Source organism: Lissotriton vulgaris, unplaced genomic scaffold, assembly GCF_964263255.1.
Source record: "Lissotriton vulgaris unplaced genomic scaffold, aLisVul1.2 SCAFFOLD_474, whole genome shotgun sequence".
Classification (NCBI taxonomy): domain Eukaryota; kingdom Metazoa; phylum Chordata; class Amphibia; order Caudata; family Salamandridae; genus Lissotriton; species Lissotriton vulgaris.
This window is the reverse complement of record NW_028248784.1, coordinates 1,171,301-1,199,140: the sequence shown is the minus strand read 5'-3', so window position 1 is coordinate 1,199,140 and position 27,840 is coordinate 1,171,301. Positions and strand designations below refer to the sequence as shown.

The window sequence follows — 27,840 nt, the reverse complement described above, 5'->3', positions numbered from 1 at the left end:
GCCATCGGCCACAACTATACCAGGACTTGGCTGCATCCACCCTGCAAAAGCGGAGGGACTTCCGACCTGTCACATCGTTTCTGAAAGAGAGGGGGATCGCCTATTCCTGGGGGCACCCTTTCAGGATTATCTTCAGATGGCAGAACCGCCTGGCCCAAATCCGCACGCTTCAGGCGGCAAAAGAGCTCTTGGGATTGGAGGATGTGCCGTCCTCACAGGCCACGGCGGCCTCTCCGTCTCGACGGCGCCGCCGTTCGACCTCATGGCACAGGGTGGGGCGCTCCCCCGCCGGTTCCCCAGCTAGACAGCGTCCGGACCTTTCTACCAGCCTGCAGGAACGAGGAGCAGCAGTCGCTTCGGTGGCCTCGGCCACGTTGGCCGACTCACAACTTGGCTCTGGGGCGGCGTAATCCCCGAAGAATGGCGGATCGGCGCCGGGGAGGCTCGGGCCTTCTGATCGAGGGTTTTGCAAGTACTCTGGTGGGAGACGACCTCGATTGCGGCCAAGGGGAATAGTGTTTTCATTCCTCTGGCCTGTCACTTGATTGGGGGCTTCCTACGGACTTCGGCCTACTGATCTCGATGAGTATAGTTATTGCACTTTTTTTTCTATTTTTGTACAATGTTCTGTGTTGGATAGGGGGGGGTTTGGTTGGGGGACTGTGGGGTTGGGGGGGGGGACCCGTGACGGTAGGCCTTTGGGGATGAATGCAGAGTGTGAGTGGTGGAATGCGGGCCATGCTGTAGAGGGGCTGTTCCAACGACTATTCTGGAAACGTTTGGGAGCACGTGGCTGGGGGGAGGGGAGGAATGCAGACTGGGCGCCAATTGTATTACTGATAGCGAGTTCTCTGTTTGGTGTCTACCATGCCGATTAGTATAGGCACTTGGAACGTCAAGGGCTTGAACTCCCCTCAGAAGAGACAGAAGGTCCTGAAATATGTTGTAGACCATCATCTTGATGTTGTGGGGCTGCAGGAAACCCATCTAGCACGAAAGGATGAACTGCGGCTCCGCCACAGGGCGTACCCTATTGTGTACAGATCTTCAGCTGGCACGAAGCACCGGGGAGTAGCTCTAATGTTTAAGGCAGCGTTGCATTTTCAACCTATGGGGGTCCGCAACGATAGAGAGGGGCGGTGGCTGATGGTCAAAGGGCACGTTCAGGGCAGGCTGTGTACATTTGTGGTGCTCTACTTGCCTAATACGGGTCAGAATAAGTACTTGCAGGAGCTACTGGAGAAGGTGGGGGACTTTGCGGAAGGTCTTGTGTTCATGATGGGTGATTATAACTTGGTTTGGGACGGAGAGGTGGATAGCTCGGGGGGGCGGCGGGCGGACACAGGGGTCTTCTCGGGGGCTACGCAGCGGGGGGTGGAGGAGATGGGTCTGATTGATGGCTGGAGGTTTTTTCACCCTGATGTAAAGGACTATACGTTCTTTTCCCATGTGCACCACATGGCACAGGGTCTGGATTACGTCTTCCTTAGTCAATCATTTAGAGGGAACATTTTAGATGCCGCCATTCTCCCGATATCTGTGTCAGACCACAGTCTCATGGTGCTCACGCTTCGGTGGTCGCCTCCTGACACCGCGAACCGGAAGTGGTACTTCCCGGCCTCGGTGGTCAGGGACGAGGTGTCCCATCAGGCCTTACGTCTGGCTATTCGGGACTTTTTTGAAAGCAATCCCCCTTCGGACACGTCCCTGATGACCACGTGGGACGCCTTCAAGGCGACGATCAGGGGGACGTGCCTGGGCCTCAACTCGCAATTGAACGCTTTACGTAGGAAGGAGAGGGAGGCGCTGGAGGCGGAGGTGCTCACGCTTGAGAGGGAGCACAAAGCTAATCCCTCGAGGGTGACCCTACGCCCTCTGACGGCGGTGAGGGGCAAGTTGAAGGCGCACTATACAAATAGGGCTGAACTCACCCTATTGAGGCTGGGTCGGCACTCCTACTCCGGGGGTAACAAGATCGGCAGACACCTGGCCCGGCAATTGAAAGATAAGAGGGAGCGTGAATACATAGGTGGGATTAGAGATGCTGCGGGAGTGCTCCATCATAGTGACGGGGCGAAGGCGGATGTCTTTGGCCGCTTCTACGCCGCGTTGTACAAGGGGGAAGAGCTGGACACTGCTAAACAGCGTGAATTCCTGCAGCGCTTATCGCTTCCGCAGGTATCAGGGGCTTGGAACGATTTACTTGATGCTCCGATCACGAGGGAGGAAGTCCTCTCTGCCATCAAAAACCTGAAATTGCACAAAGCCCCCGGACCCGATGGGTTCACCGCAGTCTTTTATCAGACCTATGCGACTGAGGTGTGTGACTTCCTGGTCGCCCTCTTTAACGACATGGTTGGACCTGGGGTGAACTATGGGACCCTTGCGGAAGCAGTGATCACGGTCCTGCCGAAGCCGGGGAAGGACCCGGAGCAGTGTGCCTCGTACCGCCCCATAGCCTTGCTCAATATCGACGCAAAGCTCTACTCGGCTATTCTAGCGAGTCGCCTACAGGACCTGCTGCCGTCGATTATCCACGCGGACCAATCTGGCTTCATCAAAGGCCGCCAGACGCATGATAACACTAGGAGGGTAATCCACCTTATTGAGAAGGCGGACAGGTTCCGCATCCCGGCGGTCTTGGTGGGGCTGGACGCGGAGAAGGCCTTCGACCGAGTGGACTGGGGCTTCCTATTCCACACGTTACAGGCGTTTGGTTTCTCCGATCGATTCATCGCGATGGTGAGAGCCAACTTTTGCAGCCCGCGTTCGAGGGTGGCGGTGAACGGCCACCTGTCGACCTTCTTCCGGCACACACGAGGCACTAGGCAGGGGTGTCCCCTCTCGCCCTTGCTGTTTGCACTCAGCATTGAACCTCTAGCGCTGGCCGTCAGGGAGCATGAGGGGGTGAAGGGCATCCCTTTCACGGGGGAACAGCACAAGATCACCCTTTTTGCAGATGATGTCTTATTGTCGGTGGCCGACCCCGCTAACTCTCTCCCATGTGTACGGGATATATTGCTGGAGTTTGAAGCGGTGGCCGGCTTCAGGGTTAACTATGGCAAGTCGCATGTCCTGAACCTGACCCTATCTCAGGCCGAGGTGGCTCGGGTGAAGGCGACGACACCTCTGGCCTGGGCCTCGGGCTCCATTCTATACCTAGGGGTTCACCTCACCCCCACAGTGGGCGGCCTTTTCGCGGCCAACTTCCCTCCCCTCTTGGCCAAGTCGCGGGCGGAACTGGAGAAATGGAAACCAAAATTCCTATCCTGGTTAGGACGGGTACATGCTATCAAGATGGTCCTTCTCCCCAAGTATCTTTACCTGTTCCAGGCCCTACCGATCCCACTGCCCTCCACTTTTTTTAGCCACCTTAAATCGATGATGTTGAAATTTCTCTGGCAGGGTGGTCGAGCGCGGCTTTCGTTTACACTCCTGCGACGCTTGCGGAATGAAGGAGGGGTAGGCCTTCCGGACTTCAACCTCTATTATAAGGCAGCCCAACTTAGAGTCATGGTGGAGTGGTCGCAGCAGTTTTCTGACAAACACTGGCTGCATATGGACCGGAGTGTGGCAGGCCGGTCCATCTGGGACCTGGCATGGAAGCCGAAGCGGGACCGCCCAGTCAACGCGTATATTAGTACCCCCACAGGGACTACGCTGAAGGTTTGAGACACATTGGCGGGCGATGAGAGGTGGACGACCTTTCCATCCCCATTCACTCCATTGCATTTTAATCCGGAGTTCCCACCGGCGCTCGCCGAGGGCCCCTTTGACGGCTGGAGGGAGGGGGGATGCCGGGCGTTACTTCACTTGTTCCATGGCCCCGATCCCCTGACGTTTGAGAACTGCATGCGGGACTACCAAGTGCAGCCAGGGGAGCGGTACCGGCATCTGCAGTTGCTTCACTGGGCCACATCGCCGGGGGTGCGAGAGGCGGCGACGAGACCTCTGTCCGACTTTGAAGCCTTTCTCCTGAAGACCTCTGCCATGAAGGGGGCCATCTCTTTTCTTTACCAGCTGCTGCTCCGCTCGGCCCTTTCCCCCAGACCGCGCTACATGGAGCAATGGGAGGAGATGGTGGGGAGAGATATCACTGACGGAGAATGGTCCGCGCTTTGGAAGGACATGACGCAATCTAATCATTCCATACTCCTGAGGGAGGCGCATTTCAAAACTCTTACGCAATGGTACATGGTCCCGGCTCGACTTCATCGCATTTTCCCGGCGATCACGGACAGGTGTTGGAGGGGTTGCGGCCTCCTGGGGGACTTCCGCCACATTTGGTGGGATTGCCCGATCATTAAGCCCTTCTGGGTCGAGATCTTGTCCCATATTAAGGACATTCTGCAGTACCCTGTCGACGACTCCCCTGAGTTCGTGCTACTGGGATTGAGAGACCCCGGCCTTGAACACCAAACGCGAGCCGACAAGAAGATCCTGTGGCTGTGTCTCGGCGCGGCTAAACTCACGTTAGCTTCAGCCTGGAAACGGAAGGAGGCCCCGGCGGTTTCCCTTTGGCACTCTAGATTGTGGAGACTTCTGAGTCTCGAGAGAATGGCGGATATATTTATAGGCAACTACAAAAACTTCAGGCACGAGTGGGGCCCCTTGGTGTCCTTTCTTTCTGCTGGCTTGCCTTCGGCTGTTTGCCCGGCATCATTGAGGAATTTACACTTATTTCAGCTCTAGAGTATGCTTGTTGGATGAATGGGGAATGCGAGCGGCGCCGTCACGGGGGGGAGGGGGGGAGTTCTTGGGGGGAGGGGCTGGGTGCTACATTGGGACAGTTGCATCGCCGAGATGAGGCTTACTTAGAGAATGGGGCGATTCTGGACTATTTATCGGCTGCACTAACTGAGCTACCCCGTGCTGGGGGATAGATGCGGGACTGCCGACGCTCTCAGCCCATGAAGACTTTACCTGCTGGCTTTCTGTTTTGCTGCTCTGCCTCATCTTCCTTTCACGCTCCCCACTGTGTGGGGCCATCTACGCACCGAATGTGGTACCTTTTGTTTATTGTTATTTCTTTCTTTGTCTGCAAAATAAAAATTTTACAAAAAAAATAAATAAAAAAAGTCTCCCAAACATCACTGATATCACAGGTTAGGATAGCAGATAGCAGAAATGAAATCTCTTCTGTTGGGAAGGTAGCTTCCCTTCCTGACGAAGGGGTAGCTAATGATGCATATATCAGAGCAACTGATCTACTGCCCTTCTCGGTATTAAATGTGGCACAGGTCCAAAGGCATGTAGGGAAACAGCTTGGGTATCGTACCTCATATTATCTGACTGAACAATAATAATATTATGTTGTTAAGGTCCCAGTCTGCATAAACTTCCATAGGGAAAAAAGTTGCTACATCGGAGGAGGCATATTTTCACAGTAATATTTGGAACACACCATAGGCGGAGACCAAACAGGGCTGGAGACTCCAACATCTAGATAGCAATTGTAGCTATTAATATCACATTAATTTTAAGTATGAAAGCTACGTTTGCTTGGGGGGCCTTGTTCCTAAATGAAACATTTGCCACATTTAGGGATGTGCAACTGACCCAAGAGGCCACACACTTTTGGTAATACTGTAGACTGCTTAAGAAGGGACATGTTCCCAGAGCTCTTTGCAGTCTGACAATCTATAGCTATGCACTTTAACATAGATGGGAACAAATATGATCTCAATCCTCTATGGGGCTATTTGCACCATGAGCAAAAAAGTGCCTCCGCTGGTCATAAAAATGAGAAATACTGTGGAACTGATGCCTGCCAAAAGATGTTCCATTGCATTTGCAAACATGACAAAAGCCTCAAATACCACTAGATTTATACTAGCCCACTTTAGTTTGCTACATGACACTTACAACACCCTAACATCATGCATAGGATACAAGGAAATAATGGACGTCTCCACTACAAGTACAGTGCCCCTACAGCCACAATCATGCACATTGTCTGGGAAGACAGAATATCAAGTTATTGGCGCGACCGAGTTGCAGAAAATACTGGTTTCCAAGTACCAAGGAGCATCAAGGCAGATTGTTACTATTTACTGGGCATTACCCAACTCAATTAACACTCCGGGGCAAAGCAACAATACTTGCCATTATTTTGGCTAAATGCTGGACTGTGGGGGGGAGGAGCCAAGATGGCGGCGGGGACGGACGTGTAGTCGCCCGGCTCCCCGATCCTTTGTTCCCTGCAGCACCATCCTGCTCCAGATCCTGACACAGAATGTACGCGGGAGGTAGCTGACGTCGCGCTGGTACCGGAGGTGTTCCCCCGGCGTCTCTAGCCGTCTGCAATCCGGAGAAGGGGCACGCTTCTCTGCGAACCGTGACTGCGCCCTGGACCTAGGACCCCGTGTCCCTGAGCAACGCCGGAGGGGGATGCGACTCGGAGGGCTGATGGAGCGGTGCACTGCGGAACGCTCCCAGGCGGACTGTGGGCTGTGAGAGTGCTGGTCTCTGCCCCCGCTGGGGAGTGCGTGTCGCCTGCCTGTGGATCTACTCTGCCTCACAGCTCCCATGCAACACAGAGGTGAGACGCGCTGCTCCTTTCTGCCGTCCATGCAGCGGGCGGCCATGATTAGCCGCTTCACTCGCTCCTGCCAGTATTTACGTGAAGGGGTTTCTTGTTAACTCTTGCACAGGCGGAGACGGACCCGGCTGCCCGGTGCTACCGTCCAGTCTGCTCATTGCTTGCTTGCCTCCTCGATCGGAGAAACCCCTAGCAGCACAATATGGCGGACTTTTCCTCTGTGATCGTTATGGGCTCCACCTCGGCTTTGGCATCGGCTGCATTGCCGGCATTTTGGCGGAGTGGTGAACGTGGTGCTACACCCCATACTGTGGACGCGGATGGCTCCCCGCCTGAATATACCTGCGCCTCTATTATGAGCGCTCTCACTGCCCTGACGGTGGATATGTCTGAGTGCTCCCGAGTACTGGGACAGAAACTGGATGAAGCTGCACTCGTGCTTCAGGATATAATGTCTGGCTGCTTGCATCTTCCCTCCCGCCGACCCCCGCACGATGGTGTGCTGGTTACATTGTTACAGCGCGCCTGTGAACTTGTGCACACCTCTTACTCTGCTGTCTCAGAAATCATGCCGCCTGCCGGTCCCGGCGTCGCTACAAGGTTTCCTATCCTGCCTAAGAACTCTATTCGGGCTACTGTATCACCATCCTCCCGTGTGACCCGGCAGGCACGGCTCCTAGCTTTATGTAATACCTGCACGCCTCGCTACGCTACTTTAACCCCCAGCGCTCCACCACTACAGATGGACATTGGACTGTTGCCCTTCTGGTCTGTTAAAACTTTGTATGTTTGGAAGTGGCCATTTTGTCCTGGGGGATCGTCTCTTCGCCGAATGCGGCCATCTTCTCTCTTTGTTCCACCTGAGGCGGGGCTTTCATCGGAGCTCAGTTTGCGACAGCGTCTGCGATCTGGCCAGGGTTAGACGTGCCCTTGTCGAACGAACTGTGTTTATGGCTGGTTGAGACTCGGACTGGAGTGCTTCCTCAGCGCGACTATGTGTTATTTGATATTCTTCCCTTTTCAATTGTTGTTTAATTCTCCTTGCTTGCTTATGTTGATTACGGGGAAGTGAGGGTTGCGATCGGGGTTCTCCGGGTGACTTGTGAATTGATCCTCCTCTTATAATTTTGTGGGAGTTCAAGGATAGACTCTGTTCTTACTCCCTATATCACTGGATTATACTTCTTTAACCTTCCTTCCTTCTTCTCCTTCCTTAATTTTTCTTTCCTTCCTCTTTCTAAATTTCGGGTTTATTGGGGCGACAGACACTCTGCTAGGGGGGGGGCAGGCCGTAGCCTCTGCATGTGTGTAGGGTGGGGGGTTATATTTAGTTTTAGTTAGTTTCTATGGTGCCTATGTATGATCTTCTCTTATGATTTTTTCTTTTTTCTGTTTTGGGTCTGTGTTAAGGATTAGTGGGGAGTGGGTAGCGATGTGGGTGGTATATAAATGCGAACTGACTCTCCTGCTGCTCTACACTGTACCGCCGATTTGAAGGGGAGTCCTCATTATTGATGCTACTTCTTGATGCTGCCTGCCCATGTGATGTAGTTAATATACGGACTCGATTCTCCTTGGTTTATTCTTCATTGTTTTATCTTTAGACTAAAACTCTAAAAAATCTAAACCTTCAATGCTCCTCCTCCCTAGCGCCACTATTCCGTTCAGTGTAACTGCTGTTAATTATTGCTATATTGCCTGATGTCGCTGGGGGAACGTATTGCTTACATATGTGCTAAACAGTATTGTGGCCGGCCCGATGGTTGTAGGCCCGTATTTGTACCACTCTTCATGCACAATAAAGGTTTTCAAAAATTTAAAAAAAATAAATAAATGCTGGACTGTGATAAAATGGCTTAGACCAGCTTAACAGATTTTGTAGAATTGGGTGTCACAGAGGAATTGTTCCTTAAACGTGTAAGGACATATGTAAAAATAGGGAGGAAGACATTGGGGACTTACTGTATCCACAAGATAGTTATCCTCCTTAAAGCAGTTAAGGAAAATACCTGGATACCTGGAATATGTATTATATTTCTAATGCCTGAGAAACTCAACGCAGAAAAAGGGACGCTAGCCCACAGGATTGGGGACATCGCCCTGACCTCTAACTTTATGGTAATGATAAATGACTGACTGTATTACACACTGTTCATACCCATCTACCTGTGACAAAATGTTAACGTTTAACGTTATAAAGTTCTGTAATTTTCAGAAGTTATGGAAAAACTGATAATGTTCACTAACAAAACAAGGGTTAGCAAGCATGTCTTTAGCACCTAAAGGCTGGAAGTGGGTCTGACTATCTAGGCATTTAGTACTTTTGGTCAATGGGAAGCGGACATGCCTTACTTGATATGTCAAAATCAGATAGGATGCGCAACCAAAAGAAAGTTTTAAAGGGCATCATCCTCTTTATATGACGTTCTCGCCATAGAAGGGAGAGGGGCTCTGACCTCAGTGGAAATAGTACTGGCAGAGGTGGTTGAACTATAGGGTAGAGTCTGTTTTTGCAGTGACTTAGTGACCATTTGGCTACATTTCTAGGCTAAGGTTTCAACTAACCAAAAAAGATGGCATGCTAGGATTGCTATGGATAAAAAAGTCAAAGCCCAGTTCACGTTCTGGCACTGGTCCTATTACTAGGTACAACAAGGATGCGGAAGGGTACCACCATGTCATTACACTCACTGTCAGATATGAAAAAACAATGGATTTAACAAGAGGAGTAAACTGGGAGGAAGGCAGCTGGGCATCTCATAATCTGGGGTAAGATGTCCTGTATGAATATCTGCAGTCCTTAATTGATGAAGATCACCTAATGCCCCTTTTGAGTGACCACTAGCAATTTAAGACCACAGTTAAGTCACTAGAGGCTAAAAGCCAGACATGACATCGCTCTAGGTCTCATTAATCATAACTGGATTATATTGGTACTTGTTATGCCAGAGCTTATAGAAACCTGTGTGTGAAGTAGTAAAATGTGTACATTATACAGCTATATGTAATGATAGTAATACAAGTTCACTGTTGACTAAACAATTGCCCACAAAATTATTTACTGATGTATGTTTCTACAGCCTCAGACCACGTTGAAATTCAAACAATTCATCGGTTTCCAAAGTCCTATTTTCAGCTGTACACAGAATGCGGATTTCTTCTTTGTGATTTGTATACAATTTCATAGGACAAAAACTTCTAAGTGACCGACCTGAGAAACACCACACAAGACGTGAAATAGCGGTACGTATTGAGTCACTCCCCCTTATCTAAAACAACTGTGAAGCTAATATAGAGTGGGAGTTGAACTACATTGAAATCTAAAAAAGACGGAACACCGTGATTTTCATGAAGCCTTATGTTGTTGTGAAATGTGATTCATGTTGCACATGTCTGTCACTATTTATGTCACAAAAAATGTTCTTGGTTTGTCTAAAAAAGTCTACTCAATTTTTTTTATGAATTTGATTGTATAGCAGCCATTTTTATGGCAAGAAGTTCACATAATACATATATGTTGGTATAAGTATATTGTCTGATGAAATTGTATGTTATGTTATGTTATTGGGTGTTTTATAGAGCGTTCAGCTACTCAGGCAGAGTGTCCCGGCGCTATACAGATCAACAGAGAAGTGTCCAGGAAAGCGCATGCAAACTATTGTTCAAACAGCCAGGTCTTACGCCCTTTCCTAAAAGACAGCAGGTTATCTAGTTTTCTAAGAGCAAAGGGCAGTTTGTTCCAGAGTTGAGGGGCCAGCTGTCTATATGAGCGACCTCTAATGCGTGCTCGTTTGGCTGCAGGCGAGATCTAGAAGGAAAGTAGAACCATACTCTTTTCCTTAAGTACACGGCACCAATGCCGTGTAAGGACTTAAAGGCCATGATCAGAGTCTTGAAATGAATCCGTTTCCGCACCGGCAACCAGTGGAGCGTGTTCAGAAGAGCCTAAGTATGGGCCCTACGGCTAAGGCCAAAAATGGACCTTGCCGCCGCGTTCTGTACTGATTGGAAGCGCGTGAGAAGATATTCAGGCAGGCCCAGATACAGTACGTTGGCATAATCCAACCTGGAGCCAATCAATGCCTGTACCGTAATCCTCCTATGGCTGAGGGAAAGAAATTTCCTAAGAGTTCGTAACAAGCCAAAACACTGGCCAACTACATTGAGAATCTGGGGTTTGAGGGTTAGGCCATTATCGATTTTAACACCCAGATTCTTTGCCAGAGGTGCAGCCGAAGATGGGGGGTACATATTGGAGGGCCACCATGATTTCCAATGGCCGTCTGGAAGGCAGCCAAACAACAAGATCTCGGACTTGTCCGAATTGCATCTCAGCTGATTTACTTGAAACCAAGAAAAGACGGCCTCAAGGCAGCTTCTGATGGTATCACCTGCGAAGACCATGTTCTTATCGCAGGTGAAAAGAAGCTGGGTGTCATCAGCGTAGGACACAATCCGGGCACCGTGAGAATCTACCAGATCGGCCAAGGGAGACAAATAAATATTAAAAGGAGTGGGGCTCAATACTGACCCCTGTGTATGTAAATTATTATGGTTACAAAGCAATTGCAAAACCCAACAGAACCAATTGTAGCATGCATCTACTAGACCCAGGGTCTGAGGGACACAGGGCTGCCCCATTACATGTAATGATTTCTTCATTGTGTCATAGACGTGGAGGGGATGGGCTTTCCCAGGATGACGACAACTGGCTTGATGGCAAAAGGATGTTGTTTCTTGCTGAAAACACAACCTTACATTGGATATAAACATTTGTTAAGGGCAGGGTTTATTATTTTAAACACTTCAGTAGAAGGGATGTATAAACAAAATGAAAATATATATATATATTTTGACAAATGATATCAGCAATACAATACATGTAAGATCAACAATTTTACCTGATTTCAATATCCATCGGTGGCTGCCAGGCATTAAAGTGAGCACTGGTGAACATTGAGGGACTGGTGGACACACCATGCCTGCTCCACGTAGCCAGGACCCTACCCAATGAATATGGAAGGGACGAGAAGGGTTGATGTGCTAATGAGGCTTGAGATCTTATCCCCTTCAAGCCCTGTGTGAACTGTGTCATGAACAGTCTCTGTACTGTGGGTATTCTGCTGCCCAGGTTTCTCCTCCTTGTCCAGAAACGGTAGCATCCAGGAGAAGAAAGTGCTAAAACAGTGTGAAGGCCATGCATGGAGCAAACTGTCTGGCTTCTGCTCAGCGAACTTCGCCCTCGTTCATGGGTCGTATTTGCGGACTCCACAGACCGCAGGCTAAACGCACTGGGCTTTAGTTCGCACCTGTGAGTAAAGTCTTCCCTGAAGACACCAGAGGCTTCGGCTGCTGAAGAACACTGCGATAGAAAGAGTGAAAGTGTCCATTCTGAAGGCTGCCCTGAAAGGTTATATGACTCCCATCTGCCAGGTGTGTTATGCGTGTAAGGATGTCTATCAAAATCTAGTAAATGAGAGGAATCCAGCTTTACATGGAAGGCCATGGGGAATGATGGGGTACCAAAGGACATGGGAGATCCATCTTTGAGTAAGTTTGTACAATGTACTTTTGAGGACTCTCCAGGATAAAGTGCTAAAGGCTGGTTCATGAAGGGTGTTGGACCATCTTTGGAAAAAGCAGAGGACCAACTACTGCTGCACTGGGAGTCCATCCTCATATTGATGCATGAAAAAATCTCCAGAAGTCTATTGGATCGTAGCAGATTACAATTGTCTGGAAGCATTAAACTGTTCGATGAAGAAGAAAGTGAAGACTTTACTGTACAGCTGCTAAAAGATGGAAGCAGCAACTTGTTTGCCATGATGGACAACCTGTCAAGCACGGCTGCCTCTTTGGTGGACAAGCAGTTCATAAAATGACAGTTAAATCGTCTTTGCTTTGGCACAAGGGCTGTTAACCTCTTGCAGCTGGCATTTGAAGTTAGTACAGTGGTTGCAGTGCTGGACAAGTTGAGGAGTGTATGTTCCTGTTGGATAGAAGACTCATGGGACAGCTTTAAGCAGGAAAGGCTTTTTCGGGGCTTCATTTTCCTCATGGTCCTCAAGTGAACCTGGGGAGGAATAATTTTACACTTTCGATCTGGTTGCTTCTTTTGCATGGATAAATGGATGGGTTTTAAGTTCCCCTCAAAGGCACTAAAAAGATCGGTACATGTAACCATAGTTTTAGATTCTAGTGCTTCTTGATGGACGGGGATACAAGGTGCACTCTTGGGAGGAATGCTAGAGCAGCTTAAGATGCATTTGTCGGTATTTCCTGACAAAGAGGCGGCACCAATAGGGGAAGCCAGAGTGCCAGATCGACATGAGGAAAGCTTTGGCCTTTTGATTTCTTGCAGTACAGTCTTACATGCAAGACTGTGGGAGACGCCTGGGTTCTTTACCTCACTCCTGGTAACAGAGTCTTGCTTTAAAAAGCTGTTGGTTTTCTGAGATCCTGTAAAAAATGCCACTGTTTTCATTGAGGCAGACTCACTTTTGCAGCTTGTGGTCTGCTTTAAACGCTCCATCTCAAAACCTGTGGAAACCCCTGTGTTTAATCTGCCATCCAAAACAGAAGGGGCCATAGATTCTGATGCACATTTGCTATTACCTTTCCATATTCTTTTTCGCTTGAAAGGCACTTTGCATCCCTTTTCCACGGATACTTCTGCTAAGTGTCCGACCTGAGAGTTCTGTTGGGGTCCAGGATGACATTCAACTTCCAGCAAGGACTTAGCTTGGAGATTGCAATTTTTCTGAGTGTGTGAGGTCGTTAGGCAAGGCTTGCACAATGTAATTTCAGTGGACGCACCATTACCCTTGAGAGAAGTAATTTGGTCTAGAGGGAAATCCTGTGTTTGGCCCTGCTGGGCTTCATTGCAATGTATGGCCTTGGTCTCAAACTTGTCACAGAGCAAATGGGCAGTAGTACTTGCTGAAAAAAGTTCAACTTCTTCCATGCTGTTAGATGAAGGTGGAAGATTTTTGCACAGTTCAAGTTTGGATGGGTCACTTTGGCAGTTATCTTGCAGTAAACCGCCTTGTAGCAAGGCAAAGGAAAATTCTTTAGTGTTTGTTGTGTGGTTAGCCTGCACAGACTCTGTTTGGCAATCTCTGTCATGCTGCAATATGGGTTCAACCACAGTGTCCAGATTAAGGTCAGGTTCACTAAGCAGGTCTTCAGGAATATCATACCTAAAGGTTCCATGAAATAAGGCCTGTTCTGTTGAAAATTGCTTGCAAGACATTTTTAAGTTTGCTATGGGAGTACTATCTACCTGAACATGGGCTTCCAATAGTGTAGAAGGTGCACAATGAAGGCTCTGATCAGTTGAAAAGTCTATTTCTTTTTCAGAATGGTAATGCGGTCTGCCCGTCTTTGAAGAGTTTTTAGAACTAGTTGCCATCAGATGGTATTCAAGACCCTTTACGCGAGTATCTACACCAACTGCTTTAACCTTCTTTCTAGTGCCTCGGCTCAATGAACTGTGGCATGGATTGCTGAGTACACAGTGCGCATTTCTTATATTTTCATATGCTCCTTGTTCTTTAGGCAAGCCTGAAACAGAAACTCCTCTCTTATGTTCCCGAGATAGCCTTTCATTTGTGGCAGTCATCTTCTCTGAAAGCACTGGGAGATCACTTTCATTGGACTTTGGTCTTTGATGTGCTATGCAGGTGATGAGTGGTTCCTCCCTAAGCTCCGTTTTGTTTTTTACAAGCTCTGCAGCAACCCTCTGACTTTCACTTGATGGAGGCATGAGGGCCAGGCTGCTATTTAAATTGAGAGATTGTACTAGACAAACTGAAATCTTGCTACATTCAATAGCAGCTGAATCAATACATTTAAGATCAGAGAGCCCCAGTGTGGAGGGAACGTCCAAAGGGCTTCCACTAAACAAAACGTCGGATCCCATGTATGTCACAGAGGAATTCAGCAGACTAAGTTTAGAGGACTTCAAGTCACAGCTGCTTTTATTGCACATCGCAATGTCTTCTCGCCCAGGTATATCTGCTTTGGATATGGGGAGTTCAGAATGCTGAGAAAGACTGCAATTTGGTCTTGCACTCCTATTGTCCACAGCACCTTCTACATGTCCAAACCTGTTGCCATTTTCAAGAGTATTTTTAGTTATCTTGGCACCAGGTTTATCTAACTGCAAGGCACACATGATATGTGAAGATGTGTTGCACTTGCTGGGATATAAGGCATCCTCTTTTGAACATTCAGTTGCTGTTTGTAGGCAATGGCCCTGACGGGTCACTCCCTCAGCTGCTGCTTCTGAAATGCACGAAGCAGTGCCAAGTCCTTGGGGTCTATACTCTGTACAAGCAATGTCTTCTGATCTGTTCAACAAAGCTAAAGTATTGAACGAGTCTGTCATCTCTGTGCAAGCAGTGGAAATGTGGTGTTCATAACCAATGGACTTAGGCAGATTAGCTTCCTTTTGAGGATTAATATCCAGTCCTACATTTTCAACTGCTTTTTCTCTTAAATCATAGAATTCTCCATCTGATGCCAGACCACCAACCTGCTTGTATTCAAAGCCGCCACTACTGGATGAGATGTGTGCTACATCATTTAGTGAACTGAGACTTGTCAAGTCTGGGCCGCTGTGGCAGGTTGCGCGTCCAGTTTTAGTTTCAATGTTTGGCACCTCTGCCACTCCAGATTTCAAAACTGGAGCTTGGCTCTGATTAGAGTTTATACTCCTGTCACTATGTTTATCGCCAAAGCCCAAGAGATCTTTAGAAGAGCTGCAGACATTCTGCTTGTGGCATGAGCGGTTGGACTCCGTTATCTCTATCCCACAGGTTACAGTAGTCACATTCCTGGAGATGGACACAGAATTAGTTTGGTTGCCCAATGACCCAACGTGATCTGGAGACAACTGAGTGCCAATAAATGAAAGCTCCCTGGCGCTATCATGATGACTTTCCATGTCGGAACACTTGACTTCAGGTGTAAATACTACATAGGCACTGCAAGAGGGAGGCATTTCATTTTCTGCCTCCTTGACAGAAGTCTTGCAGCAGCTGAAGCTCTCCTTGGAATGTTCATTTTTCTCATGAGCAGAACAAGATGGAATGAACCCTGCTGGGTAAATGCATGGTACTTCCAATAACACTTCTTGAGAAACTCCTTCCTTTACCTTTGAAGAGGAAACTATAGTGATTTCACTAAGAACTGTTGGTGCGATTTCTGTCTGACTTGACTTCTCTGGATCTGCATCACAAGCAAGCCCTTCCGAACAGATAGTTTTCTGTTTTTCCCCAAAGACTGCTGTATGTTCCAGTCCCTTGGAGAATTCTTCAGTGGAGGTGACAGAAACAGACGAAGAGAAAAGGGATGCGTTGAAAGGCAAACTATTGCTGCTTCCACAGTGCATCAGAGGGCTTTTGCAGACTGCACTTTCACTGCCTGCAGTATCACTACATCTGTCAGCTGAGCTGATCCCTGCCTGGATGTCTCCATCTTCACTTCGTAAACTGCAGGCACTAAACCTCTCATGTAACAACTGCTCTTCCCCAAAGTTACCTTGTACTGCATGCTTTTGAGCAACTTTGTATACAATTGCAGGAGTTCTGTCTGCTTTTTTAAAACAGTCATCCTTTCCTGTGGATGGTGGCACCGCAGCTTCCTGGTCACATGTAAAACACTCTGCACTATCTTTCTTGGCCGTTACGCCACAAATTATGTTGGAAGATGCAACACTGCAATTAGAGGGTGACTCTACAACATTGTCAGAATCAGCAGAGCTGTTGTGAAGTAGAAAGCCACTAACTTTATCTACCTCCTTTAAAAGAGACTCCCTTTCCTCTTGGTTTGTAGTACTGTAAACATCTTGGGCTGATGGCACAAGAGAGACAGTTGCTGTTGTACATTCAGTATCTGTGCGTGTAACCTCTTTTGATGGTTCCTTATTCAAAGTGGTTAAAGGCTCTGTGAAAACAAAGGTGCCAACATGAGAAAGCTCACAACTGGTCAGAGGCTGGCATTTCTCCACGCATTCACTGCTGTCGGCTGAAAGAGGTTTAATCATTTGCTCGTTGTGCACCGTTTTGCTTGACGTCCTCGTCGCAGAAGGATCCATGACTGGTGATTCTTTAAGTGGACTGGGACACAAAGCATTTTCTTGGGTTTTACCTATTTAAACAAAGAAATAGATTAATTAGAAAGCCTAGAACAGATTCACACCCCCATACCAGATGAAGGCACTCACAGGGATTCTCCTGAGTGTTCACACTGGGTTACAATATCTATCAAGTCCGCCTTTTAGTGGATATACACTGTCTGGAATCAAAAGCACTGCACAGTCAGACCAGCAATGTAGCCAATTAGAAAAAGACAATGTGCATCAAGGCAATTAATGAAAAGCAGGATTCCTCAGTACAGTAGAAAATGTAAGGCTGGTGATTAACAAGTCATTGTTGTGAGATGTGCGAGTGTGATCTGCAAATTGCAGGACAAAATGACTTCAGGGCTGGCTCTAGTTTAAAAGGTTAATAAAATAACAATATTCTATACAAATGTCAAATGACCTATATTACCTGGAGTGTGCACAGCACGGTTAGTATGAATATTTTACTTCTGAGAATGAATATGCTACTTACCAGTATGCATCTGTTCTTGGCATGTAGGGATGCTGACATTCATATCTGTGCATAGATCGCCGCCTAGTGTTGGGTCCGGATGATTGCATATTGTTGTCCTGGAAGAGTCTTCGAAGTATCACGAGATAGGTGGCTCCTCCCCTGGACTACAGTGCACATGGGCATCAACTCCATCCTCAGATTGTTTTTAGCCATTGTGACCAAGATGGAGTGAAACTAAGTGAAAGATGACCATGCTAGAAGTATGTGAGAATTGTGAAGCTGCTACAGGCGCCGGGGAGGAGGGCGGGCGATATGAATGTCAGCAGCCCTACATGCCAAGAACAGATGAATACTGGTAAGTAGCATATTCGGTTCGAGGCATGTGGGCTGCTGAATTCATATCTGTGCATAGAATACATAGCAGTCCCTCCATTAGCAGTGGCCACCCGTGCCAGCTGCAGCAGTCTGGAAAAGTGTTTTTAGAACAGCCTGCCCTACAGCTGCCTGCTGTTTGGAGTGCACATCAACACAATCATGCTTTGTAAATGTGTGTGTGGTAGACCATGTGGCTGCTCTACATGTGTCTTCCAAAGGGATATTTCCAAGGAAAGCCATAGAGGCCCCCAACTTTCTGGTGGAGTGGGCCCGCGTTGGAATGGTGAGAGTACGTTTGGCTTTCAGATAGCATATCTGAATACATTTAACTATCCACCTAGCTATACCAGCTTTGGAAATGGGGTTACCTTTGTGTTGTGGCGCAAAGGCAACAAAGAGTTGTTTAGTTTTCCTAAAATCCTTGGTCCTATCAATGTAATACATCGAGGCCCTTTTGACGTCAAGGGTGTGGAGCATTCTCTCCGCCAATGACTCAGGATTTTGGAAGAACACAGGTAGTTCAATAGTTTGGTTAATATGGAATTGAGATACTACCTTAGGAAGACATTTTGGGTTAGTGCGGAGCACCACCCTGTTGGAATGAATTTCAATAAATGGCTCTTGTATGGTTAGTGCCTGGAGCTCACTAACTCGTCGCAGCGATGTAATCGCAATAAGGAAAGCCACTTTCCATGTCAAGAACTGAATCTCGCAGGAATGCAGAGGTTCAAAGGGGGGACCCATCAGCCTGGTGAGGACCCCATTGAGGTTCCACTCCGGAGCTGGCGGAGTTCGCGGAGGAATAACACGCTTGAGCCCTTCTAGGAAGGCTTTAATAGCAGGCACCCTGAAAAGTGAGAGGTGCTGCCTGTTTTGGAGATAAGCAGCCATCGCAGATAGATGTATGCAAATGGAATCATAGGCCAAATTACATTTGTACAGATGAAAAAGATAACAAATGATGTTCTGAATAGATGCATCTAGTGGGTTAATGTTGTGGTCTGCACAGTAAATGACAAACCGCTTCCACTTCGCCGCGTAGCATGCTCTAGTGGTGGACTTCCTTGCCTCCCGGATGATGTCCATGTAGTCTGGAGGCAAGTTTAGGTAGCCAAACTCTAAGACCTCAGGAGCCAGATCGCCAGGTTGAGCTGTTGCGGATCTGGATGCTGAATGTCGCCATGGCTCTGCGTCAGAAGGCTGGGTGTGAGGCGTAGCCTCTGATGCGGTACCACGGACAGTTCCAGAAACGTGGTGTACCATGGTTGGCGAGCCCACGTTGGAACAACCAGGATGAGAGTCATCGAGTGCTGCCTGAGTTTTCATGCCACCAGCGGTATCAGAGTTGCTGGGGGAAAAGCGTACGCAAATCTGCCTGACCAGTTCATCCATATCACATTGCCCTGCGACTGCGGGTGTGGAAACCTGGCGGCGAAGCTTTGGAATTTTGCGTTCTCCCTTGTGGCGAACAGGTCTATCTCTGGATGACCCCACTTTTGGAAGTACGGGTGGAGTACTGATGGATGCAACTCCCACTTGTGCATTTGGTGGCTGTACCTGCTGAGCAGGTCCGCTATCTGATTGTCCTTGCCCGGGAGGTGTTCTGCCATGAGGAAGATGTTCCTCTGAATGGCCCACTTCCACATGCTCTGAGCCAGATGAGACAGCTGCGGAGAGTGGGTACCTCCCTGTTTCTGTATGTAGTACATGGCTGTCATGTTGTCCGTCCGGATCAACACGACCTTGTTGCACAGATATACTTTGAAAGCTTTTAGTGCCATCAAGATTGCCATCAGTTCCAGAACATTGATGTGCATCTTCCGTTGCTGTTGCGTCCATATTCCCTGCACAGTGTAATGGAGTACATGAGCTCCCCATCCCTGGAGAGAAGCGTCCGTTGTCAGGATTATCTGTGGCACAGGCTCTTGGAACGGTCGTCCCTTGCAAAAGTTTCGTGGATTCCACCAATGCAGAGAGTTGTATGCCCGACCGCTCACCAACACTAGGTCTTTCAACTGCCCGTGAGCCTGAGTCCACTGACGTGCAAGGCACTCCTGAAGCAGACGCATATGTAGTCTCGCGTGCGGGACTATGGAAATACAGGAGGCCATCATGCCTATCAACTACATGAACACTCTTGCTGGAAGCGAATGTTGGGGTTTGAATCGTATCAGCGATTGAATGCTGCTGACTCTCACTGAATTCGGCTGTGCTGTGGCTGCCAGAGTGTTTATCGTCGCACCCAGATACTGCCGTATGTGGACGGGCTGGAGGTGGGATTTTGGGTAATTCAGTGAGAATCCCAGGTCGTGAAGGAGGTGAAAGGTGTGGGACACGTGAGCGGCACACTGCTGGGCTGACTTCGCCTGGATGAGCCAGTCGTCCAGATAAGGGTAGACAAGAATGTTCCGTCTCCTTAGGTGCACCGCCATTGTCGCCAGGCACTTTGTGAACACCCTGGGTGCCGTGGTGACTCCGAAAGGCAAAACCTTGAACTGGTAGTGTTGGTTTTGGATGGTGAACCGGAGATATTTTCTGTGTGACGGGTGCAGTGGAATGGGAAAATACGCATCCTTTAGGTCTAAAGTTGTGAGAAAATCCCCCTGACTGAGCAACGGGAGCACTTGTTGCAGGGTCAGCATATGGAAGTGCTCCGACAGGATGTACTGGTTGAGGGGCATGAGGTCCAGGATGGGCCTGAGGGACCCGTCCTTTTTTGGTATTAAGAAGTACAGGGAGTAGACCCCTGCGCCTCTTTCCTGCACAGGCACGAGCTCTATTGCTCCTTTTTGCTGCATGACAAGGACCTCCTGCTGCAATAAGTGCAAATGCTCGGCAGACATAGGACGGTGTCTTGGGGGTATGTTGGGTGGAGTGGATGTTAACTCCAGACAATAACAATATTGTATAAGTTTTCTGACCCACCGGTCTGTGGTGATGGTTCTCCAGACGGGCAGGAACTGCTGAAGTCTCCCCCCGATCGGTGTTGCATGGTCAGGGGGCAGTGACAAGGCGTCACTGTTTGTTGGTGGCAGAGGATCTGGAGTTGTTTCCACGACCTCTGCCCTTGGCGCTGTTACCACGATATCCACCTCGACTTTTGTTGGTGTATGTGAACTGAGTGTTGCCTTTGTAGTACTGCGTGGTTTGGGAGAGCTGGCCTCTGGAAACGCCTCTAGTGCTTGAGAGACGAAAAGACCCACCCCGAAACTGCTGGGACTGTAAGGCACCCATGGATTTAGCCGTTTCAGTGTCCTTCTTAATCTTTTCTAAGGTGGTGTCAACCTCTGGGCCAAACAGGTGATCTGGATTCACGGTTTGATTAAGGATGGTGGTTTGTATCTCTGGCTTAAATCCAGAGATTCTCAGCCAGGCATGTCGTCTCAGCATGACACTAGAGTTGACAGCCCTGGCTGCGGTGTCAGCCGCGTCCAGAGCGCACTTAATTGAAGCATTAGAGATCAGCTTCCCTTCCTGAATAAGCATCTCAGCTGCCTCCTTGTATTCATCAGGCAGGTGCTGCAACAGGGTCTCCAGTGTGTCATAGTGTGCCCTGTCATACCTCGCCAGAAGCGCTTGTGTATTGGAAATGCGCCAGATGTTGGCCGCTTGTGCTGCCACCCTTTTCCCCGATGCCTCAAAGACCTTAGATTCCTTGTCTGGGGAGGAGCATCACCCGTAGTCTGAGAATTAGCCCTCTTCCGGGCATTCGAGATGACAAGAGAGTCCAGAGGCAACTGTCCTTTGATGTAGGTAGGATCAGTAGGCGCTGGCTTATACTTTTTTTCAATCCTAGGGTTTATCACCCTCGCCCTGGTAGGCTCTTTAAAGATCTCTCCAGCATGTTTTAAGACACCTTTTAACATAGGTAGAGTCTTGACAGTCCTCTCCGAGACTGAGGAAGTATCAAAAAGGAAATCGACGTCAATAGGGTCAGCATGGAGCTGGACGTTGTGATTTTTAGCTACCCGTTCAATGAGGGCATTGAATGCTGCAGAATCTTCTGTAGGAGAAGTCTTCACAGAATATAGTTGAGAGTCTTGTCCTGAATGAGGATCACCTGGGTCAGCACCAGCAGCCCAGGGTCCATTGGTATCATCAGGGTCTGTATAGACGGGATAGCTGTACTCATCATAGACATCGCCCTCCCCAGCGTCCACATCAGAGTAAGTGGGCGAAACATCATGAGTCTGTGGAGAAAGTGGTTCCACCAAGACAGGAGTGGAAGCAGAGTCCTTCTTTTTTTTCAGAGGAATCTTGTAGGACTCCATTGGTTGTTCCGGGGCAATTTTCCGCTTGTGGAGGGAAAGCCTGCCCGTTTCGGCATCAATAAAGTGTTCTTGTTGCTCGTCTACTGAAGGTCGTCGAGGCTTTGGGGTGGAGACCACCGTAGACGACTTCGGCACCGAGGAAACCTTCTCGGGGACGCTGGCGACCGCCTTAGGAGTGAAAGCCTTCGGCGCCACCTTTGGCCGCAACGTAAAGTGAATGGGCGTCGACGCCTTGTGAGGTCTCTCGACCGGCTTCGGAGGCGGAGGATCTTTTGGTCCGACCGTTGAGGCCTTCTCCCTGATGCGCTGTAGGGAGTCCGTCACCTTCTTGGTGAAAGCGGCGGACGGGCGCGCCGGTTCGACGGGATCCTTCGAGGCCTCACCAGGAGTGGACTCTCGGGGTGCGCCGCTCTTGGCCCTGTCCTGTTGACGTGGAGTCTCGAGAACCTTCGGGTCACCGAGTCCTTTCTTCAGGTCACCGAGAGCTTTCTTCGGGTCACCGAGTCCTTTGCTGGTGTCGACCGCCTTCGGCGCCGACGTACTCAGCTCGACCACCTTGACTTTAGTCTTCGGCGCGGCAGACTTCGTCTCGACGCCCTTGACTTGAGCCTTCGGCTCGACAACACCCTTCTGCTTCTTCGGCGCCGAGGGCGCCGAGGCCTTGGATCCGACCAAAGTGATGCGCACTTTCGGTTTCGAGGAGTGCACCTGCGCTGTTTCTTGTGTCGAGACCGTAGGTTTCACTTTCGGTTTCGATTTTCCAGGGTGCGGCTCAACAGCAATGTGTGTGTCCGAGCCTGAAGGCGGAGCCGTAGAACCCATCGTAAGATCTTGGGTAAGGCCTAGTGGCGATCCCTCGACCTGAGCCTTATGAATTGGTACGGCCCCAGTGTCAGTTTGAGGTAGCTCTTCGTCCGAGCTATCCTCCATGGCCCCGAGGGCCCGTCGTCGTCTCCTACCTCGTCGACGACTTCTTCAGCTTCGAACATTTCGGCGTCCGCGTCGTAGTCGTAGTCGACGTCCGACGCGGGGTTCGACTCCCTGATGTCCCTGGTAGATTCTTCATCGACATCCCCAGCATCGAAAATGTCCGCAGGCGCCGGAACAGCTTGCTGGGTCTCCTGGCGCGCAGCGCGTCGAAGCTTAAGCGTCTTCTTGGACCTGAAGCGGGAACAAGCCATGCACTTGGCTTCATCATGGTCCGGCGACAGACACTTGTTGCACACCGGGTGGACGTCGATGTGGGGATACTTTGAGTTGCAGACGGGACATCTCTTAAATGGACTACGGTCCATGACGAACAGTCGATAGGGTCTGATGCGTCGACTGGGCCTTCCGCGCCAAAAGCACGCGGGTGTATTGAATCCGGCTCGGAACTGAGCTGGAAGAACTAAGACCGAACGCAAGACTATACCGACGAAGAACTAAAGACGTTTTTCGATTCCGACTAGAGGGAACCCAAAGACATCCGAACCCAATGGCGGAAAAAAACAATCTGAGGATGAAGTCGATGCCCAGGCGCACTGTAGTCCAGGGGAGGAGCCACCTATCTCGTGATACTTCGAAGACTCTTCCAGGACAACAATGTGCAATCATCCGGGCCCAACACTAGTCGGCGATCTATGCACAGATATGAATTCAGCAGCCCACATGCCTCGTACCTAAGGCCATTTCAAAGTCTACATCTTGAAAACAATAAGCAATGTAACTCTGGTGTTTGAGCTGTTAAGGGTCATTTGGGTTTTTCATTTTTTAAATGTTTACATTTTTCTTGCTTTATTCATGCATTGCATTCTGTTGGAAGCGGGGGTGCCGAGTTAAGTCTATGTATTGGAACGGTAAAAAACAAAACAACCCCATAAAAAAATAAGTCATACCTTAAACTAAACACTTTTGGCAGAAATACTGAGTTTCATCCTGTATTCACTATCTGTTGGTGACTGGTGGCCATTCATTTCAAGACAAATCTTGTGAGTGGTTAGGTAAGTACAGAAAAATACTGTAGGGGAAATAATTATTGTGGACACTGTAGCAGAAGATAATTCCACATCTGCATAAGCGTAAATATATGCTCTCCTACTGTTCATTTTGTTCCAACTTAAAAGAAATCATTCAGCTTTAGTACATGAAAAAATATTTAAAGGAAAGATAGACTAGCAACTTGACAATTGCTTTACATTGAATGCTGGTTTATTAAAAGGCTTGTATTGCTTTACTTGTAAACTAATTTTAATTGTACACCAGCCTTTGCTCTTTAGATAGGTTTGTGCTATACAAGTAGCACCACCTAAATGCGCATTTATTTTATGGGATACTCAGTAACGTTACATAGAGATTTTATCTGCTTTAACATTAAAAAGAATAAGGCACATAAAGCAGAACTCATTAGAATGGCAGTGCTGCTGAAACTTTACTTTAGAGGTCAAATACTCACGTTGCAGCACCCCATCTACCGTTAAAGTAACATGTAATAATGCCAATAAATCATCTTTTTGGTATATAAGTAGTAGGACAAGTTGCTTACCTTTGGTAACGTCTTATCTGGTAGAGACTATCAAGCCACAGAGTCCTTACCCTAGAATTATCGCAGGTGTCAGACTGGACCCGGCAACTTGTGAGATGTACCCCTGCACGTTGATAGGTGGCATTAATAGACTCAGTGGAGCAATGTCGGTGTCATCCACACCCGAAGTGACGTGCATGGCACCTATGTAGGTGTCACCCCAGCGAGCGGACGTTAATCAATTTTCTCGACTTTCCAACAGGAGCACGGATCCACAAAGAGAAATGACCACTTGTGTGGAAACTAGGGCCCTGAAAAGGGAAAAGACCTGTCCTAGAAAGCGGTTTGCAGAGCAGGGATGACGGGTGGGTCAGTAAGGAATCTGCGGCTAGAGTCTCAACCCAATAAGGCATTACCGAAGACAAGCAACTCGTCCATCTGATAGAGACTTTCAGCCGCAGATTCCTGGTCTTAGAATAGATGCCTATGCAATACCTCCTCGAAAGGGGGTTTGCAAAACAATCACACAAAAAATTCCTGCAGGACTGTACAAAGTGCCAGTCCTGACGGACCGGACTGTCCAGGCAATAGTGTTTTGTGAACATGTGCAATGAGGCACACGTTGCTGCAGAAGTTCAGACTCTGCATGCTAACGAAGTAGTTGCAGCATTGGCTATTGTAGAACGAGCATGCAAACCCTCAAGGGGTTACTTCTTGGCCATTGCATAGCAGATTTTAATGCACAGCATGGTCCATCGGGGGATCGTCTGCTTCTGCACAGTCTTTCACTTCTTCGCTGTGATGTACCCCACAAAAAGTCCACCTGAAACTCTTGTGCGGTCAAGGTAGAACGACAACACTCTTTTTAGGTCCAGGTGGTGAAAGCACTCATCTTTCTTAGAGGGAAGGTGGCGGAGCAGATAAGTAGACAGAGTGATGGACTTGCTTACAGGAAAGGGAATGAAGTTGTAGTTTGTAGAACCAGCTAATCTGCGTGGATTTTCAGGCAAGCAGGCTTGGATGACACAGCCTGAAGCTCACTGAACCTCCGGCCAGATGTTATTGCCACCAGGTAGGCCACCTTGATGGTAAGGAGCCTGACGGGACAAGTGTGCTAGGGCTTAATGTGAACGCACATCAGGAACGTCAGAACACGATTAAGGTCCCACTGATGCATGATAAAGGGAGAACGCAGAAACATATGTTGTAAACCTTTTAAGAACCTATGTACAATAGGGGAATTAAAGAGGGATGGCTGGTCAGGCAACCGCAGCAAAGATGAAATAGCAGAAAGATAATCCATTAAGGTGCCCAGAGCAGAGCCCTGCTGGGCAAGGGAAAGAATAAAGAGAAGAACCTGAGAAAGAGGAGCAGAAAAGGGATCTATCTGCTTTTCTGCACAGCATGCCACAAACTTGTCCCAACCGCAGGAGTATACTATTTTGGTGGTGGAGGGATGCCTCGCTGCCAGGACGACATCGCAGACTTCGGGCGGAAGGTCAAAGTCTATCAACTGTTGCTACTCAATCTGGTTGGGGAAGGAAGAGGGGTTTGCCACCGACACAAACATGGTTCTTTAACCACCACTGCAGTTCTTGTGCAGTTGCCCAAATGATCTGGGCCATGTCAGAGATTTTGCGGATGCGGGGGCGTGGCTTGGACGCCGAGGAAGATGGCGGTTTGAAGCGTCTCTCCTCCCGTCACGAGCGTCGTCAAGCAAAATTGGAACACCTTTCCATGCTTGTAGCGGGGACGTGATCGGAGGATCTAGCGTCGGATCACTCCCTGCCTGTAATGAGCCGACCCTGGTGCCCGTAGCTGTTCCGGAACGAGAGCTGCGCCGAGTGAGGCGTCCATGGCGGCAGCGCGATCCAAGGGAAGGAAACGGAGCGTGTAGCGAGCTCCTACGAAGCGCAGCGGCACACCCGAAGTCCTAAGAGGAGAGAAAGTAGGTGGATGCGTCTACGGGGGAAAAGTACACACCGGGTCAGCTGTATTACCGATCGTGTAAGTACGATCTGATCGGCCATTGCAAGGCTTCCCTTGCCTTTACCAAGATGGCGGCCGCAACTCGGTAATGCATGTAAAACCAAGGCAAACTGTCTCTCCTCACTAGTTATGCCCAATCGGCCGTTTTTTTGGCATCAAATGAACACTGCTGATAACTGTTGGGATCTATCCTGATATGAAGGGAGAAATTAATCATACACTCCTGCACATACTCCTGCACTGATCAGAGGGGATGGTTGTTGCTACGCTGTGTTCCTGGAGTGCCTGCCTTAGCCCACAACGCAATCTTTACAGTTACATTTCATGGTGGTCTCACAGTATCTGACAATCAACTCATGAGGACTTACATCTGCTGAAATGTGCACCTGGATTGCCTAACGCCAACTCGCAGTGTGCTCCCTAATGCTCCAGCCTCAGTTATCGCCACGTGCACACAGTGAATGAGTGAATGAATGAAGGGGACACCCTGTTCCACAAATGTCTTTTTGCAAAGTGCTATCATCAGTAAGCTGAGTTCATGCTATCATCAGTGAGCTGAGTTCTGGCTGACCAACCTCCGAGGTAGTCGAGTGCTGGTTATTTGCTGGTTATTTGCTCCGCGTCAATACCGAAGGGAACTTTCAGGTCAATAATTACAGTTCTTGATAGCACGGAGAAAGAACCGGTGATCGCAATGGATACCAAAGACCAAGGAACCTTTAAGAGACTTAAATCTGATCACTCTAACCCGGGATCGCCAAACAAGCCAAAGAAAGTTACCCCGGACGCACTTGACATGATATTGAACAGATTGGATGAGGTGAAGGACCTAGCCAAGGTCACCAAGGAGGAAGTGGTGGCAATCCGTCAAGATATCCGAGACACCAATGCGCGCCTAACAGAAACAGAATCCCGGATCAGTCGCCTGGAGGACATAGAGGTCAAAACTACAACGGCTCTGAAACACCTACACATCTCCTCTGACCAGACAACTAGACGACTGGCCGAGTTGGAAGACAGGAATAGGAGGGGGAACCTACGGATTTTTGGAATTCCGGAAGGATCCGAAGAGTCGGAAGGCTCATGCATTCAGTTCTTAGAATCCTGGTTCACTAAAGCCACGAACCTGACTTTTTCCAACCCTCTTGAATTTGATAGGGCACATAGAGTCCCAGGGAGAATCACTAAAACGCAGAAAGGACCAAGGCCCATCGTCTGTAAACCATTACGCTACCAACATGTGGAGCAGATCCTTGCCTTCGTGCGGAAGCACAATCATATCTTGTGGAAGGACTCCAAGGTCTACATTTCTCAAGACTACAGTAAGGAAACTGTGGAAATAAGGAAGGCCTTCCTTGCCCTTCGTCCACAACTATCGGTGAAATGATACCAATTTGGTTTTGTAGGTCCAGCGAAATATAGGGTGACAATAAGAGGATCGTCTCACTACTTCACGGACCCCAGGAAGCTCAAACGTATGCTTGAGGATGTAGAAGAACGAGACATGGAGCGAGACATGGAAATTAATAACCCGGATGGTCTATTAGCCTCGGCCTCTGC

The 27,840-nt window shown here is 48.7% G+C and overlaps 1 protein-coding gene across 1 annotated transcript in view; it reads right to left on the bottom strand.

The window, feature by feature from the left end:
• LOC147663829 (uncharacterized) overlaps positions 1-27,840 on the bottom strand; it is a 276,738-nt gene that overhangs the window by 55,011 nt on the left and 193,887 nt on the right. Inside the window, exon 4 of the mRNA XM_086950177.1 lies at positions 11,443-16,693. Within this exon, the coding sequence (XP_086806303.1) occupies positions 11,443-16,693 (5,251 nt within the window). The remainder of the gene's footprint in view (positions 1-11,442; positions 16,694-27,840) is intronic.